Genomic DNA, 17,376 nt, shown 5'->3' with positions numbered 1-17,376 from the left:
AATATCGGTTCTCGTGCATGTATTTCACAGTAACATTGACAGACCATACATTGGATATAGACATAGCATATGGACGCGCGCATATGATACATCTGTCAAGTTTAGCAGTATCTTTGCAAATTTCCAAACCATTTATCCTTGTTTCAAGCTACCTAGCAAGCTACTGCTGTTTCTTACATTCTTTTCGAGAGGAATCAATGTATTTGTTTTTTATTCCAGTCATGAGTTGATTGGCATGTTTGTATATTATTTCTTTTTGGGATCCATCTATGTGTTGTCTTAATATTATAAGTTTGTCAGCAATTGTTTGATTGATTTAAGATATATTTTATAACTTAAAGATCCCCTTTGGGGCATTGAGCTTGGCTTGTGTGGCTAGTGAGAAATGGAGTGGCAGAAAGTGATGGAAAGAGGAGAGAGGGCAGGTGTGTCAAGTTCATCCAATGGTGGAGATGGAGTTGATGTTGTAAAGGAAATGATGGATGTGATTGAGACCGTTGGATTATATGTGGGGTACAGGAGGACACAGAGAAAGGAGTGCTTGAACTTGGTGAGGAGATTGAAGCTGTTAGTTCCTCTTTTAGAGGAGATAAAGGAGATTGATCATCATAAATTGAGCTCCAGTGAGGGTTTGAAAACTAGTCTGGTTAATTTGAAGAAAGCCCTTTTGGGTGCTAAGAAGTTGTTGAAGAAATGCAGCTGTGGAAGCAAGATTTATCTGGTTAGTATTTGTTTTTGTCTTTTGTATTCTTGTCTCTCTCTTGGTTTCTGCAAGTGGGTTTGTGTTTCTTATTGCTGTTTTTCAAGCTTTTGAAGTTTTCATTAATTGTGTTCAACTCAATCAGGCAATGGAGAGTGAGGCAGTGATGAGTAGCTTTCATGCTGTATATGACCGCTTAAATCAGGCTTTGGATGATTTGCAGTATGATGAGCTAGGGATCTCAGTTGAAGTTAAAGAGCAAGTCAGTCCTCCTCCTCTTCTATTTCTTTTCTTTGCCTTTAATTTCACTTTTGGTTCCTTTTGACTCGGTGTTTCTTGAGAATTCGGGCTTAATTAGTCAAGTAGTGCCCATTTTTTGTGACTACAGTGGGGGAAAGATTTGGCAAAACACGGTGATGGTTTCTTTCGGTCTTTTCCCACCTATATTATTATGTAAGAATGATTGCAAATCGAGCATTGGCATTGAATCATGCAGTGACAGATGAAGGGGACTTGGGTTAACAACTGATTTTGTTCAGATCTCCTATCAAACGCAATTATCTTGATGATTTATTACCTGCTTGATTGTTGCAATGTTCTTACGATTGGCATACCATACATGTTGATTGCCTGAAATATTCTGTAGTCAGATAAATGGTCCGTGTCAATTAATGGTACTGTTTCGATGTATCGAAAGTTTTCTGGTGACTTGTCTGACTGAAGATTATGTTGCCAAACATTATAAGAGCGTTCGGTTTGCACATACTAATAAAGATGATGTGGTTCATGAGTAGAAACTTTTCGCGTAAAATGGTCTGCATCATTGATTATTGAGAAAATAAATTTTGAACTGTTAGTTGCGATTCCAATTTTATCATATATCCAGTTTTACATTTGTGGTTGTGCAATTGATATGATTCAGGTTGAGCTAACACGGATGCAACTTAAAAGAGCTAAGAGGCGAACCGACACTCAGGATATAGAGCTGGCAATGGATATGATGGTTGTATTTTCCAAAAAGGATGACAGGAACGCAGATAGTGCAATACTAGAGAGACTGGCCAGCAAGTTAGAGCTACATACTATTTCAGATTTGAAAGCAGAAGAAGTAGCTGTCAGAAAACTAGTTAAACAGAGAGGGGTGCAGAATGCTGAAAGCATCCAGCAAATTAAAGATTTTCTGGGAAAATTCAGACATATTGCTGGGGTTGATGAAACCATTGATCTTGACGGTCCTATATCTTCAAAAAGCCTCCAGAAGTGTCAGTCTTTGCTTATCCCTCATGAATTCCTTTGTCCAATTACTCTGGAGATCATGGTGGATCCTGTCATTGTGGCAAGTGGACAGGTACTCTCATATTAAATGACTAAAATCCTTTCTGTCACACATGTCACAGTTGAACAAACAAATTTTCAAACAAAATTTTAATGTTACAGAAACTGAAGTAGAAACTTTAGATATTCCAGTTACTATGCTATGGAAGCTGAACCATTTTTTTTTGTTTTGTTTTTGTTTTAAAAGACTTATGAAAGAGAGAGCATACAGAAGTGGCTAAATTCTAATCATAGAACCTGCCCGAAGACTGGCCAAATTTTGGATCATTTATCTTTAGCGCCGAATTTTGCCCTCAGGAATCTTATACTGCAATGGTGTGAGAAAAATAAATATGAACTACCCAAGAAGGATTCTTGTTTGCGCTCTGATGGCTTTTCTGCTGAGTCTATAGAGGAAATCTCTTTCTTGGTCCAAAACCTGTCCTCCCATGAGTTTGAAGTGCGAAGAGAGGCAGTTATGAATATCCGTATGCTTGCAAAGGAGAATCCAGGCAACAGAATTTTGATTGCCAACTATGGAGGGATTCCTCCATTGGTTCAGCTCTTGTCCTACCAAGATTCCAAGATTCAAGAACACACTGTAACAGCTCTTTTGAACTTGTCAATCGATGAAACAAACAAAAGACTTGTAGCCAGAGAGGGAGCCATTCCAGCTATCATTGAGATTTTGCAGAATGGAACGGATGAGGCAAGAGAAAACTCTGCTGCAGCTTTGTTTAGCTTGTCGATGCTCGATGAAAACAAAGTGCTAATAGGAGCTTTGAAAGGAATCCGTCCCTTGGTGTACCTTTTGCAGAATGGGACTGTCCGAGGTAAAAAAGATGCTGCAACTGCACTCTTCAACCTATCTCTGAACCAAACCAACAAGTCCAGGGCCATTAAAGCAGGTATCATACCAGCGTTGCTCTGTTTGCTGGAGGAGAATAACCTAGGAATGATTGACGAAGCCCTCTCCATACTGCTTCTCCTAGCATCACATCCTGAAGGGAGAAATGAAATTGGTAGACTATCTTTCATCGAAACCCTTGTTGGAATCATAAGAAACGGGACTCCCAAGAACAAGGAATGTGCCGCATCCGTTCTTCTCGAGTTGGGGTTGAATAATTCATCGATCATCTTAGCAGCACTTCAGTATGGTGTGTATGAACATTTGGCAGAGCTTACAAAAAATGGAACCAACAGGGCTCAAAGGAAAGCAAACTCTCTATTGCAGCACATGTGTAAGTACGAACACCTTCCATGAAAATCTCCCACCAAATTAACAGATTGATATCTAGCTTCCTACAGAGAGGATGCCTACATGTGTGTATGAGGGCATACAGTACAAAGTTCTTGGGTGTCTAGCACCCAATGTGGCTCGCCTCTACAGGACATGTGCAACTGCAGAAGGTAGTCAGTTTTTTGCCCCCTTTACATCGGATTGACTCTGTATGTATTGTGAATACAGCAGTGAAAGAAACTTTTACAATGCTGGGGATGATAGAAATGTATGTAAAAGGGTGCCGAACGCAAATGAATGGTATGCCATTTAGTAATTTTATCAAAGCTTTTTATCAGACAAGTGAGAGACAGCTCAGTTGCTACTTGTTTGCAAAATGTAAAGCGACAAGGGCTGAAGAAGTGAAGCTCTTGATGGGATTGGGACGGAGGCTACAGGAGGTAGGGTAGGAATGTCAACAGCAGTACGCAACATATTAAGCCTTTCACCATCAAAGAAAATGGGACGAGCCCCTGTTGATAACCCTACAACTATTTGTCTGACAGCCTCCCCACTTGTATCACATTACAGTAATCAAACCTTTGCAGCCCCGAACCATTATGATATCCAATCTACTCGGTTACATTCCAGTTTTGGAGGCATAGTAATGAGCTTGTAATAACTCCCTCAGGCACACTGCTTGGGCTAGATCTTGAAAAACCATTGATCCCATAGCATGTCACTTTTGACTCGTCTTTTCTCCTTGAGTTTTGCAGTTGAAATGACCTTCTCAAAACCATAATCAACCACCCCTCCATCATCCCCATAACACCAACTTTTCTTCTCTTAGTATAAAATGGGCAGGTGTTTGTATAGTTATTAATCAAGAACAAAACAACATGTTATTAAGTATTGACATGCCGAACCCTTCATTTGGCTTGTTAATTTCCTGCAATCGGAAAACATCAACACCTTCTCGACCAAAGTACATAGGGTTTACTACAACATTGCCTATGAGTTTTTCAATGGAAAGCAAAGTTTTAGGTTCGAATAACTGATGTTATACACGAATCCTAACAACACTAACCTGACGAGGTTGGTTTAATAGCACTTCATCTTCCTTAATCATTAAGATCCAAACCTGAATTCCATTGAAAATACATTACCTTTTTGATCTATTTCTTTAATATCCATTGCTTTTCTAGTTTTGTTAGTTCTATGTTTTCCTTACTATGAATGGGTAATTCCTTGTGAATCTAGTTAACTAAAAAACTTGGCATGCCCTAGTGATCATGCATGAAACTTAAAAGAGTGTTTGAAAGTGTAGTAGCGGTTGTTTTTTAAAGTTTTTTTTGTTCAGAAATGTATTAAAATTTCTTTTTTATTTTTTAAAAATTATTTTTGATATCAACATATCAAAACGATCTGAAAATATAAAAAAAATTATTTAAAAAAAAAAGTCAAAATTTGGCCAATTTGAAATGCAATACCAAACAGAGGCTAAGTTATGGGCTAAGCACTACAACAACTACTAAAAGAACTCAGTGTATGACTGTTCACCCTTTCACTATTTACTTAGACACAAATTACTGTGGATTGGAGCAGTGTCATGGTGGAATTGTTCTTGCCAAAGAAACTTGTTAAGCATGCAGTTGGGGATAAGATTGTTAAGCTACAATATAGATACTGATTTGCCTTTTAGGGCACAAAATTTTAACCTTTGAGTTGAAAGCTTTTTTTTTTCTTTTTTTTTTAAAATAAAAATAGTGAAGATACAACCATGCTCATGAGGGGGGAAATATGCATGTGTTGAGGGGTTTCTCCATCCTTTTCTTTTATTAAAACAATTCAAATACAAAATTACCCTTGAGTTTCAACAAAAACAAGGTTGTATGTAGGGGTGTTTTCGTTGTTTTCATATGGTTTTATTGTAAATATCATGTGAGGTCAGAGGTAATTGAGTATTTGTATATATATAAATTATTATTTATATTCAGAAATGACTGACATGTGTTGAGCACGTACTAGCGGGCAGACGCTGCCCGTGCCATTCAGGTGGTGTGTGCCGCCTCGAAACAGAACTGAGCACCACTTTACAGGGCGACATTCGATGCGCCTCACTACCCCAGGCATAGTGGCGAGGCGCGTGTGCCGAGATGGCCCACAGAGGAGCTCTGATCAGGGGTTTTTCCCTCCCTCCCTCCCTTCTCTCCTTTTAGAAAATTATGTTGTCCATTGCAAAAAAACGTGGATCGGATATGATTGCCAAACCCAAGTAATGTGGAATTGACATGTTGCTAGATCCAAGATTTGAACTTGGCGGCCAGCCAGGTCCAAAGTAAAGTGGGTCAGACATGTTTGCTAGACCCAAGTAAATGAAGGGCAGATATGCTTGCTAGAACCAAGTAAACGTGGGTCTGACATGCTTGTCAGACCTAAGGCACCAGCCATATCCAAAGTGCGTGGACTTGATGGTCAGCCAAGTTCAAAGTAACGTGAGTCTGACATGCTTACTAGAACCAAGTAAACATGGGTCAGACATTATTACCAGACCCAAGACGTTTGGACTTGGCGCCAAGAAAGTTCAAAGAGCGTGAATATAGCGGTTAGCTAAATCCAAAGTAATGAGGGTGTGACATGTTTGCCAAACCCAAGTAAACGTGAGTCTGACATGTTTACTTATTACTGTTACTATTACAATTACTATTGCTATTACAATTACTATTGCTATCACAATTACTACTACTACTATTGTTGTTGTTGTTGTTATAAATATTATTATTTTTATTACTATTAATAAATTTTTAAAAAAATATTATTACTATTAAAAAAACCTATAAATTTGATTTGAGGGGTAAAATTAAAAATTATTATTATTATTGTTATTGTTATTGCTATCACAAACACAATTACAATTAACTATTACTATATTATTATTATTATTAATAATAAATTTTTTAAAAAATATTATTACTATTGAAAAAAAACCATAACTTTGATTTGCAAGGTAAAATTAAAAACTATAAGAACTTTGAAAAAAGAGCCAAGAAAAAAAAAGAAATCAAAAGTAGAAGGATTGGATTGAAAAACATAATATACACAAATTAGAATTGAAAAGTTAAATTGTAAACAAATAAAACTCACACAAAAGAGAAAAGGACCGAAATAAAAAATCAAAACAAAGATGATGGATTCTGAAACACCAACAAATAATAAGGATGAATTTAGGAGGATTGAAACTAAAAAGGAATAAAAACAAAATAAGAAATTAAAAGAATGAAAGCTAAAATGAAAAACAAAACATATAAGAAACTATAATTGAATGATAAAATTGAAAGAAAACAAAACTTCTATAAAAGAAATAAGGACGAAATAAGAAATGGGTCTGGCATGTTTGCCAGACCTAGGTAACGTGCGCTTGAATGTGGCGCCAACTAAGTCCAAAATGCATGGACCTAGCGGTTAGCCAAGTCCAAAGTAACGTGGATGTTACATGTTTGCAGACCAAAGTAAACGTAAGGCGCTTGGACTTGGCGTCAACCATGTCTAAAGTGCATGACTTGGCGGGCAGCCAAGTTTAGTAACGTGGGTCTGACATCATTGCGATATCCAAGTTAACGTGGGTCATATATGTTTGTTAGACTCAAGAGCCTAGCTTACTAAACCCACAAACGCCCGACCTGGATCTTTTTTTTTAATATATATATATATATATTAATTTTTCAGTTTGGAAAAAAATAATGCATTATTTTTGTATATTTTTTTTCAAATAAAATTTTGGTTTATATTCTTAATTTGATTCTTATATGAAATTCGAGATAGTTAAATAATTGTTTTTTCATGTTACTTATCCGTTGCTTGAAAGTCAAATCATATACCTCTTAATAGTGTTAACTCTTGATTGCATATTTAGAAAATGTTTTTTTTCTTTTAATTGTCTTACAATTAAAAAAAACACGTGTTTTTAAAAATAGCCTATGATAACACATGTCAACTTATCTCCTCTATGTTTATTTTAAGTTAAAAAATATTATTTTAAAAATTAAATAAAATATTATTTAAATTTTAACCGGGTAAAGTAGATCATAAGTTGATCCACTGAGTTAGCTGTGATTTGTCATAAAACTAAACCTAACTAATGTCTTAGATCGGTAATTATAAAAGGCAACCTGTCCAAATTTTACAATAAAAAATCAAATTAATAATTTCTTGAATAGAGCGGTATTCAATCTGAATTGAAAATATTTTGTTCATTATACTTCATTTATTAAAAAACAAAAAATGACATATTTACAAAAAAAGAAAATCTTTGGAAGCTGTAAAAAGGTCTTCTCATGAATATTTTAAACTCCAGTAAATTAGTCTGTTTTTAGCCAAATTAAAAATATAAATAGCAATAGGCCGTAAAAGAAAAACAAAGGCCCAAATAAGTCCGAAAAGCCCATCATTGCTGGCATGATTTCGTGGTACCAACATTCAAGAAAATACGTATATTCATACATTCATACATACGGATACAAGTATTGAATGACCAAAATTCGTACAAAGGAAAAGAATATTCTAGATATATTATAAAAACGAAAAAAAAAAAACTCAAATCTCTCGATCCTCTCTTTCGATTCCCAATTCCCTCTGATTTTCCATTTCTCTTTTCTTTTTGCCCCCCCCCCCCCTGAAATTCCTCTTCGATCTCTCTTACTTCGATCTCGATTTCACATAGAAACAAAATCACACTCGATTTTTATTTTTCTTAAAAAATTGATTAATTAATTCTAGGGTTAGGGTTTTTGATCGATTCTGCTGTAAAATAATATGGGAGGTGCTGGCGATTCGAGCGAGTCAAAAGTGAGTAATGAACAGGGGCAAGGGCAGGGAGAGGAGGGAGGTGTGGTGATTAACGTTCGGTGCTCTAATGGTACAAAATTTACTGTGAGGACGAGCTTGGAATCAACGGTTGGGGTTTTCAAATCTGTTCTGGCTCGAAATTGTGATGTTCCAGCTGATCAACAGAGGTTGATTTATAAAGGTCGGATTTTGAAGGATGACCAGACCCTTCTTAGTTATGGTGAGCTCTTTTCTTTCTTGTAATTGTCGTTTTCTTCCGGGTTTTTTTTTGTTTTAAAGGGGAAATGGGTTTTTAGCAATCTTTGGGTCTGATGATGAAAGACAAGAACTTTGGAAAAAAAGTAGGATTTTTCGTTGACTTATAGAGGGAAAAAGGAAAGAAAAATGCTGCAGCTTTTTGGTCTGTTTAATGGTTAGATGATGGTAAGAGCCTTGATTAGAAAAGGAAAGATCTGGGTTTTTTTATTTTTTAATCTTCTGATTGATTTTTTTTTTCATTATGAATCGAAGAAGGATGCAGTTATTTCATGTAGGATAAAGTTTGGAACTTCTTTAGCCCTTTTGTTTACATGTTTTGTTCGTTCTTAACTTTTTTCTGAAGGTTTGCAAGCTGATCACACCGTTCATATGGTTCGTGGTTTTGCCCCTGCTTCGTCGACTCCTGCTCCTGCTGCTGCTGCCACCGCCACCGCTGCTGCTGGTGGAAATCCTGATACTACAACAGGGGTTACACCGGGTGTTGGTTCTAATGAAGGTGGGGCTTTTGGACTTGGAGGTGCCGGTTTGGGGGCATCTTTGTTCCCTGGACTTGGGTCACTAGGTGGCGGGGGCGCGACTGGTTCATTTGGAGCTGGTTTTTCTGAATTGGAACAAGTGCAGCAACGGCTAACTCAGAATCCCAACATGATGAGGGAAATAATGAATACACCTGCTATGCAGAGTCTGATGAATAACCCCGAGTTGATACGGTCCTTGATGATGAGTAATCCTCAGATGCGCGAGATTATGGACCGGAATCCTGAGCTTGCACATGTGCTTAATGATCCTAGCATTCTTCGACAGACATTAGAAGCTGCTAGAAACCCTGAGCTCATGCGTGAGATGATGAGACACACTGACAGGGCTATGAGTAATATTGAATCGACTCCTGAAGGATTTAACATGCTCCGGAGAATGTATGAAAATGTTCAAGAACCATTTTTAAATGCTACAACAATGGGTGGAAATGCTGGCAGTGATTTGGGTTCAAATCCATTTGCAGCCCTCCTGGGGAACCAAGGTGGGACTCAAGTCAGGGATGCATCAAACAACCCTTCAACCACTGGTTCTGAAGCAACTGGAGGGCTCACTGCTCCTAATACAAACCCACTGCCCAACCCTTGGAACAATGCTGCTGGTGAGCTTCACACCTCTTTGCTTCTGGCAAATCATTTATGTATCTATTATTGTTCAAACCCATACTCTGAGGTCTGATTTAGGAAGTTCTAACAGAAAAAGACGATAATCTTTAAGACGCCTATGAAACTTGATCTTTGCTTTGGGAAACATAGTTCATGGTCCCGAGCAATTCTTGTTCGTGCACATTTATTTAGCTTTTCTTGAACATCTTTCTCTACACTTTGCTGGAAGAAGCTTTTTAGCACAGTTGCTGTTTTTAAATGATAACTAAAATGTTCTTGATGTTTAAAATGGTGAAATAGGAGGTACCCAGACAAACAGTACTACAAGGCCAAATCCTGCTGGGAATGTGAGGGCCTCAGGTCTTGGTGATTTGGGTCTGGGAGGGCTTGGTCTCCCAGGAATGGAAAGCATGTTTAATGGCATGCCTGATTCTAATCAAATGAATCAGTTGTTGCAAAATCCAGCTGTATCACAGATGATGCAAACCGTACTCTCCAATCCTGAATACATGAACCAGGTACTATTGTTGTTGAAAGTGATTTTAGCTTACACAATGATAATTGGCTGGGTTCAGTTTAGACATTTTTCTCTTGAATTTTAGATGCTCAATTTCAATCCTCAACTACGAAGCATGGTTGATTCAAATCCTCAATTGAGAGAAATGATGCAAAACCCAGAGCTTCTTCGCCAATTAACTTCTCCCGAAACAATGCAGGTATGTCCCTTTGAGCAATCCACATGAATGGACTTCCAACCACCCCCTCTCATCTGCATACACTCACACACACAAATCTTTTTCATTTTTTCCCTACAAGTGCTATGGGATGGTTTGTGCATTAGGATATGCTTGACCCTTTGTTACTCTTTTTTCAACAGCAAATGCTTGCTTTACAACAGTCACTTCTTCCGCAGCTCCGACAGCAATCAACCCAGTAAGTGAGGACATTCGTTTTGGGTTTTTTACCATGGCTGAAATCTTAGTTGCCTAACAACTGTACACTAGTCTCGAGATCATTAAAGGACTTATAGTTCATGCTCCCATTGCTCGACAAAATCATATTTTTGTTCGGTCAATACTTATCCTTTATTTGCTCATTTTCAGGGAAGCGGCACAGCCTGGCGCCCCTACAGGTACCCAAATAAATAAGAAATCTAGTCTGCATTTTATAATTTTCTTGAGCATTTCATTAGTGGTTTTATGATCTCTTTTAGACTCGTCTCTTTCCCTTCTAAGATTATACTAAAGTTTCTTAAATTAACAGGAACACCTAATAATACTGGGCTGGAGATGTTGATGAACATGTTTGGTGGTCTTGGAGCAGGCAGCTTATCTGCACCTAACCAACCTGATGGTCATTTTCATTTTTCCTTTCTCTCTCTATTTTATGTAATATTACACCATGTCAGTTTCTCATCATTACTGAAAATTTTGTTTCTTTTCTAGTGCCCCCGGAAGAACTTTATGCAACTCAACTATCACAGCTACAAGAAATGGGTTTCTTTGACACCCAAGAGAATATCAGGGCACTGCGTGCTACAGCTGGAAATGTACATGCTGCAGTAGAGCGTCTTCTGGGGAATCTTGGCCAATGAGCTGTTCTGGAAAGCAAAACCTTGGAAAGGGGGAAGGGAGGATCTTTCTGAGCAAGGGGTTCGCTATTTTCATGTTGAAGTCTCCGAAAACCTACAGCAGAATTGCCATCGTGAGGACACAAGAGTAGAAATTAAAAAAAGAAAATGTACAAATTAGTATTTTTCGCATGGCCACTGCATTTGATTCTCCATTTCTTCTCATCCCTCCTCTTCAGTTTCTTGGAAACCTATTTCTTTTTCTATGTAGAAATTATTATTAATGATCAACAGTGGATTTATTTTACAGCTCAATTGACTTTGTTACTCAGCGATATTATTTAGTTGGTCTTTAAGCGTATCATTGTTGGATTAAACAGTGAGATAATCCCTTTCCTCTAAAGTTTAAGCTTTTATCGATGTTGACTGTTTCTCTTGTCACGGTCAGGCTCAGCTGGATCGTTTATTACAAGATCGTAGGTAAAGCTAAATACCTCATTAAGGTTATGTTGGCAATGCGCTGTGAAATGCAGTATCTACTGGATTAGGAGGATCATCCCTTTCCGGGCATCCTTCTATCTTTCCGTGCAATGGTATGGACTAGCTTGGAGTTGCAAACAGTTGTGATTTTGGCATTCCTTCTAAGAGTCGACTACAAAGCTCACAAGCAAAACATTACTGGCCAGCCATGTAGAAGTCTAAACATCTTTATTCATCCAATAGTGAGTATTATCAAATATAATTACCATGGAAGTGGAGGAGTCTCCATCTCAGTAAGCATAGTAAGGCTACAATGGAATTGGTGAACAATTATTATGCATGCATGCACTTATTTGGTGCTGGTTTTGCTGTCGTATTCCTAATTTAAGAGTAACTTCAGCTACCCCAAACACATCAAGAGCTGTGACATAAAAAACCAGTTCCTTAGATTTGAGTCTAATAAAAAACCAACACTCCATCTCATTAGGCATTATTCTAAATTCCTCAATTGTTAGCGCAAGTGCTTGACAATTCCCCCATAAATCAACAATGAGTGTTTAGAAACGTGTTTTTGAAAAATTTAATTTTTTTTTGTTTTAAATTATATTTTTAGTGTTTTTAAATCGTTTTAATGTATTAAAAAATATAAAACATTATTTTAATATATTTTTAAACAAAAATAATTTTAAAATACAATTTTTATCTTCCTTTCAATCAGCCCTGAATAAAATGCGCTTAAGAGGATTAAAAAATAAGAAGTAATTTTTGTGGCACTTTTTTGAAAAAGAAGCTCAGAAGTTGGGACCCATCATAAATAGCTAGACCTACCGAGGCCTAAACAAAATAATTACAAAATAGAGGACTAATAAATCTCTTTAACTTTTTTTTTTAGAGCCAAAGCTTCTTTTGCTTTTGAAAACCCTCTCATCTCTCTATCTCGCTCTCGCTTTCCCACACTGCGCTTCAATGAGCTAATGTAATATTGCCTTTCTGTCTCTGATTTTAATTAGAGACCCTTTATTCTCTCTAGTCTAATACTCTTATTCTCTCATTTAATTCTTCCTTTTAAGGTTTTTCTTGGAGATTAACGATGAAAAATTGTCCAAAATGGATAAATTTTTAACTGCTTGTAGGCTATTTTTTTTTTTATTTGAATTTTGATTTGACGGGACTTTTTTTTTAGGTAATAAACATAACCCATGCTTCAAAATTGCTGATTTATCGTTGTAAGTGACGTATTTTCTACTCTGGCTTTCTGGTTTTTAGGCCACTTCTGCTTATTTTATCTTTAATGCTACTCAAAGATTAAGGTTTTGTGTAAGAAGAAAAGGAATTATCAAGTTTATGTTGCTATCACTTCTTTTGGTTTGTTTGTTCGCATTGTTGTTGCTGTAATGTTAATTTATTGGAGTTCAGCTTTTGCTGGTTATGCTTAATAAATGCCTTAATTGTGTTTTTTGGTTTAGTTGAAATTTTAAGATGGGATTTGTTGGGATTTACTTGTGAATCTAATGAAAAAGGAAAAATGCTGCCTTATGGCTTTGTTGATAGTGAGTATGGTGGATGAGTGTTCGGGAATGGTCGTCCCATGAGATTAAGCTCTGCAGCCAGCCTATGCCTTTCAGGCAGTTGATTTTCCCTTCTAGCTGTAATAACTAAGAAAGAAAAAGAAATTGTATTTGTTGGATCTGCTTCTCTTGGGTTCAATATTCGTTGACTTGGTGTTAAGAAATCTGAAACTTCCATCTTTTATTTCACTTACATGGGTGATTATACTAAACACAATGACTTCTTTTATTAGCTTGGCTTGTATTGTTTTCGTAGATTTCCAAGTTCCTCTGGATTTCTCATATATGTCTTTACTCCAGATGGTTCAACAAACGATAGATTCAAAATCTGGTGAGCATGGGCTTGGCAATGCTGACAATAACTCGTCCATACACGATAAGCACTTTCCACTTGTTGTAAAGAAGACAGCATTAAGAGATGTGCAGAATGAAAACAGAATTCCCAAATCTGTTGAAAACTCTCCTTTATCAAAGGATGGAGGAAAGACTATGAATGGCATTAAGGTTTCTGGAGCCAAGAGACCATCATCTGAGGACCTGATGTACCGTCCACTTCCATGCTATGAATCTTCTACTAGTGGCGCTCCAAATTTTCGTCTTGTTGATGCACGTGGGAAATCTGAGGCAGAAGTCGGCAAGCTTAGTCATCCAGAGGAGACTGCTCAACCAAAGCGTCCCCAGATAGAGTCAACGGTCTCTACTTTTCCAGCTTTGGTACCTATGCCCGTGGCTCCTCCAATAATTTCATCTGGAAAACCTTCAGTTCCTCTTCCTCTTGGACAGTCTAGCACGTTTTCACCAGCAGAATCCAGTTATCTTCCTGTTGGTTCTATTGTCCCTTCATCTAATCCAAAGGGAGAGAAAAATATGCATTGGGAAGAGCGGTATCATCAATTGCAGATTTCATTGAAGAAATCGGATGAATCTGATCTAGACGAATACGTCCAGAGTAAGTCCTAGAGCTTCAAACTAAGATAATCTATTTAGCCACTGCTAATCACTGATTTGCCTTCTCTTTTTTTTTTTGGCTGCAGTGCTCCAGTCAGTTTCCTCAGTTGAGCTTAGCAAGCATGCTATTGAGGTAGAAAAGAGATCAATTCAACTTTCACTGGAGGAAGGTAATGTGAATCTCTGTTTTTTCCGTACCTCTGTTTTCCTTTGAATGTGCGTGTGATAAGGTGGTCAAACACAACCTTCATAAACTGTAAGATGGATATGGCTGGGGAGAGTCTGCATGTTTGAGGTGGGCTTAATGTGCACCACATGTAAATGAAAGTGGCCTGCATGGGCATTATACTGCATGAGTTGCACAACACTATTCCAAATGGGACAATGGAGTCTTTCTAATGTTGGGGATCATTAAATAGTTTATCAATTAAATTCATGTAACCCAAATGCGATTGTCATATCTTCACTAGGGTTTCATTATGCATTTGTGACTTTGCCATCTTAATTTTTTACACTTCATTTGATTGCTGAGCAGACATCAGCAACTTTTACAGTTAGGTTGGACTGGCTGTTGTAGGATGGTGTGCTTTTTTTAGTTTTGAGTAAGTTTTTCCGCACATCTGTATTTTATATTTGCCAGCTATGTCTTTTTCACAGTGACTACGTAAGTTGTAACAGGTGGTGCCATTGCCTACTTTGAGGTCCGTAACTGTTGCAAATCTACATTTTCTTGGTACCATTCAAAGAGACATATTTGTTGCTAATTATGTTTGTGCATGCTTGATAAATTCTAGTCCAATATTCTGAGATTTCAGGAGGCTAATATATCTCTCTAATTCATTCCCAATTTTTACAGCAAAGGAGGTGCAAAGAGTTGCGATTTTAAATTTCCTGGGGAAATCCTTGAAGAATTTTAAAGCACCCTCAGCTCATCAAAGCCTATCAGAGAAATAAGAGGACGTTTGAATACCTTGCTCTGTTATATACTCTTGACTAAAGAAGGGTAAAAAAAGAAGAAAAAAGAAAACCTGTCTGCGCTTATTTTGACTCGACCGCAGTGGCCGTCCTCCTGCTAGACTGCCAATATTCGCCGTAATATTGCACTTGCAGCATCATCCATTCTTTAATCTCTAGTCCCAAAATATATTGACGTACCTGAATCCGAACCGTGTTGTAATATAATGTTAGTAATGTTCATTTTTATCCTTTTGTTTTTGTTCTCCCTTCTATCCCATGCTTCTAGCTAGTTTTGTATTGTTATATTTGTGGCTCTATTGAAAAAAACAAGTATCCCTTTGCAAGGGATTAATACAAATTAGCGTTGAACAATTGAAAGAATCGATGCCCTTTTGTAGAAGTCATCTGTAAATCCTGTAGTATCACTAGAAATTTGTGTTAATGGCGAATTGCCCCACCTGCTTTGGAACCCCATGTGGTTTCCAATACTATACTTCGTGATCAAAGTGGGTTCAGCTTGCCAAGTAGTGGGCTTCAAGCATTGCCCTCATGTTCCCACACTCACCCTCCAAACACGAAACAGAACTCGCCTACCACCTCCTAATTAGCCTCCACTAATCTTAGTTGGAGACGAGCTCAGATTTTTCAGAGAAATTTATTGGTATTTCTGTTGCTTAATTAATTAGCACAAAATCCTTTTTATGGCCACATGCAACCACAATCTGAGATTTTTGTGGATTAGGCAGTTAGATTAGTGCTAACAGATTAAGAGTCACCTTGTTTCAAGCACCTTGTGGATAACTACAAAACAAAAGCATAGAAACCGCCACTTTCTCAACTGCCTATACAACTGCCATTACATCTACATAAGCAACCTCTTCTCCTTTGGTTACACTTCTTTTTTCTTGTCCTTTCGAAATTCAATCTCCTTAACCTTAACTTCTCAAACAGGGATGACAAACCACAATACCGATCCCGACCCTGATTTCGGCCTTCCATCATCTTCTTCTATCCCTACCACATACTACCATCAAAATCCACGTAAAAAACGAACTAAGTTGATCAAGATTGAACCAAGTTTGCTCCCTTCTAGTACAATATCGAAGCCAAAATATTACAAAAAGCCTGACCCTTCTGCACCCAAGATCACAAGACCTTGTACCGAGTGTGGCAAGAAGTTTTGGTCATGGAAAGCACTCTTTGGTCACATGAGATGTCACCCTGAAAGACAGTGGCGTGGAATTAATCCACCACCCAATTATCGCAGGCCTACTTCGCCTATTCAACTGTTAAGTATTGTTAGTCCTACTAATTGGGAAGACATGTTGACCGCAGAGGATCATGAGGTGGCTTCATGTTTGTTAATGTTGGCTAATAGTGATGGTGCAATAATGTTGGAGCGTAACGAGTTTGGTGGTGGGGTTGTTGCTGGTAGTTCTCATCAAGCTCAAGATCATGATCAAGTGAATTGTACTCGTGTCGAGTGTTCGAGTTGCGAGAAGGTTTTTGGGTCACACCTGGCACTAGGGGGTCGTAGGGCCAGTCACAAGAATGTGAAGGGTTGTTTTGCTATAAAGAGGAATGATGGTTGTGAGGTAGTTGAGGATCATAGTGGGAGTGGTGATGTGAAGGAGAATGTGGAAGATAATAGCAAGGCATTGATGGTGTTAGGGCACAAGTGTAGTATTTGCTCGAGGGTGTTTCCTAGTGGACAGGCACTGGGCGGACACAAGAGATGCCATTGGGAGAAAGGGGAAGAAATCTCATCATCCATGAATCAAGGAGGACTTCATGTTCTTACAGAAAAGGAAGGTTGTGTGTTGGACCTCAATTTGCCAGCCCCAGTGGAAGATGAATCATCCTCTTTTTATTCCTCAGGTCTCACTTTGGACTTGAGATTGGGCCTCTGAAGGAAGACTGCATTCTTTTTCTTGTAAGGGTTCTTTTACCAAAACTTGGTATGTGATCACTGATCTGTAACGTTAGCTTTAATTAGTACATATTAGCATTCTGTATCATTGATGCTCCCGCGTCCCAAATTTGTTAAAGAGGCCGTATATGTATGCACTGACAAGTATGCAAAAACTCTTTATTACTGCCTATCAATAATCAGGACTGGTTTATGCTTGACGTAATATTACAGCCTACAAAAATTGGCTCCTGCCCTCATATTCTTAGTTGCTCTACTCTTTCACTGTGGTTATCAGTTTTTAGGTTATGTTAGCTTCAAAGTTAGAAATATGAACAAAAGTCAGATTTGTTTTGATCAGTCGGGAGTACTTAAGGTCCTTTGTCACACTGATAAGTAAGTGATAAGCTATATGAATGCAGTCCATGATTTGAATGTTCGAGCATAATCAGATTTATTATGGTTA

The 17,376-nt window shown here is 37.7% G+C and overlaps 4 protein-coding genes across 12 annotated transcripts; all 4 read left to right on the top strand.

Moving 5' to 3' along the window:
- Window positions 1–78: 78 nt before the first annotated feature.
- LOC133698172 (U-box domain-containing protein 15-like) lies at window positions 79–3,984 on the top strand. The gene is made up of 4 exons (XM_062121020.1): window positions 79–721; window positions 846–962; window positions 1,623–2,048; window positions 2,223–3,984. Exons 1-4 carry the CDS (start codon window positions 386–388, stop codon window positions 3,276–3,278), a joined length of 1,935 nt encoding a protein of 644 aa, XP_061977004.1. The 5' UTR covers window positions 79–385; the 3' UTR covers window positions 3,279–3,984.
- Window positions 3,985–7,811: 3,827 nt separating this feature from the next.
- On the top strand, window positions 7,812–11,363 carry LOC133699494 (ubiquitin domain-containing protein DSK2b-like). Its single transcript, XM_062122750.1, has 8 exons — window positions 7,812–8,298; window positions 8,680–9,474; window positions 9,779–9,996; window positions 10,081–10,194; window positions 10,356–10,411; window positions 10,582–10,610; window positions 10,742–10,831; window positions 10,924–11,363. Exons 1-8 carry the CDS (start codon window positions 8,046–8,048, stop codon window positions 11,070–11,072), a joined length of 1,704 nt encoding a protein of 567 aa, XP_061978734.1. The 5' UTR covers window positions 7,812–8,045; the 3' UTR covers window positions 11,073–11,363.
- A 1,023-nt stretch (window positions 11,364–12,386) lies between these two features.
- Window positions 12,387–15,259, top strand: LOC133698613 (uncharacterized). Of its 9 annotated transcripts, none has more exons than XM_062121597.1 (6): window positions 12,387–12,504; window positions 12,712–12,754; window positions 13,397–14,045; window positions 14,131–14,214; window positions 14,723–14,777; window positions 14,901–15,259. In XM_062121597.1, the coding sequence occupies exons 3-6, from the start codon at window positions 13,397–13,399 to the stop codon at window positions 14,959–14,961; spliced, it is 849 nt and encodes a 282-aa protein (XP_061977581.1). In that variant the 5' UTR covers window positions 12,387–12,504; window positions 12,712–12,754; the 3' UTR covers window positions 14,962–15,259. The 9 variants fall into 9 exon arrangements, with proteins under 9 accessions (XP_061977581.1, XP_061977584.1, XP_061977589.1 ...); XM_062121600.1 differs by having other exon boundaries at window positions 12,399–12,504; window positions 14,723–14,745; XM_062121605.1 differs by having other exon boundaries at window positions 12,399–12,504; window positions 14,702–14,745.
- Window positions 15,260–15,954: 695 nt separating this feature from the next.
- On the top strand, window positions 15,955–16,911 carry LOC133698907 (zinc finger protein ZAT3-like). Its single transcript, XM_062122015.1, has one exon. It carries the CDS (start codon window positions 15,955–15,957, stop codon window positions 16,909–16,911), a length of 957 nt encoding a protein of 318 aa, XP_061977999.1.
- Window positions 16,912–17,376: the final 465 nt, after the last annotated feature.

Source organism: Populus nigra, chromosome 7 (assembly GCF_951802175.1).
Source record: "Populus nigra chromosome 7, ddPopNigr1.1, whole genome shotgun sequence".
Classification (NCBI taxonomy): domain Eukaryota; kingdom Viridiplantae; phylum Streptophyta; class Magnoliopsida; order Malpighiales; family Salicaceae; genus Populus; species Populus nigra.
This window is presented reverse-complemented; position numbering and strand designations above follow the sequence as displayed.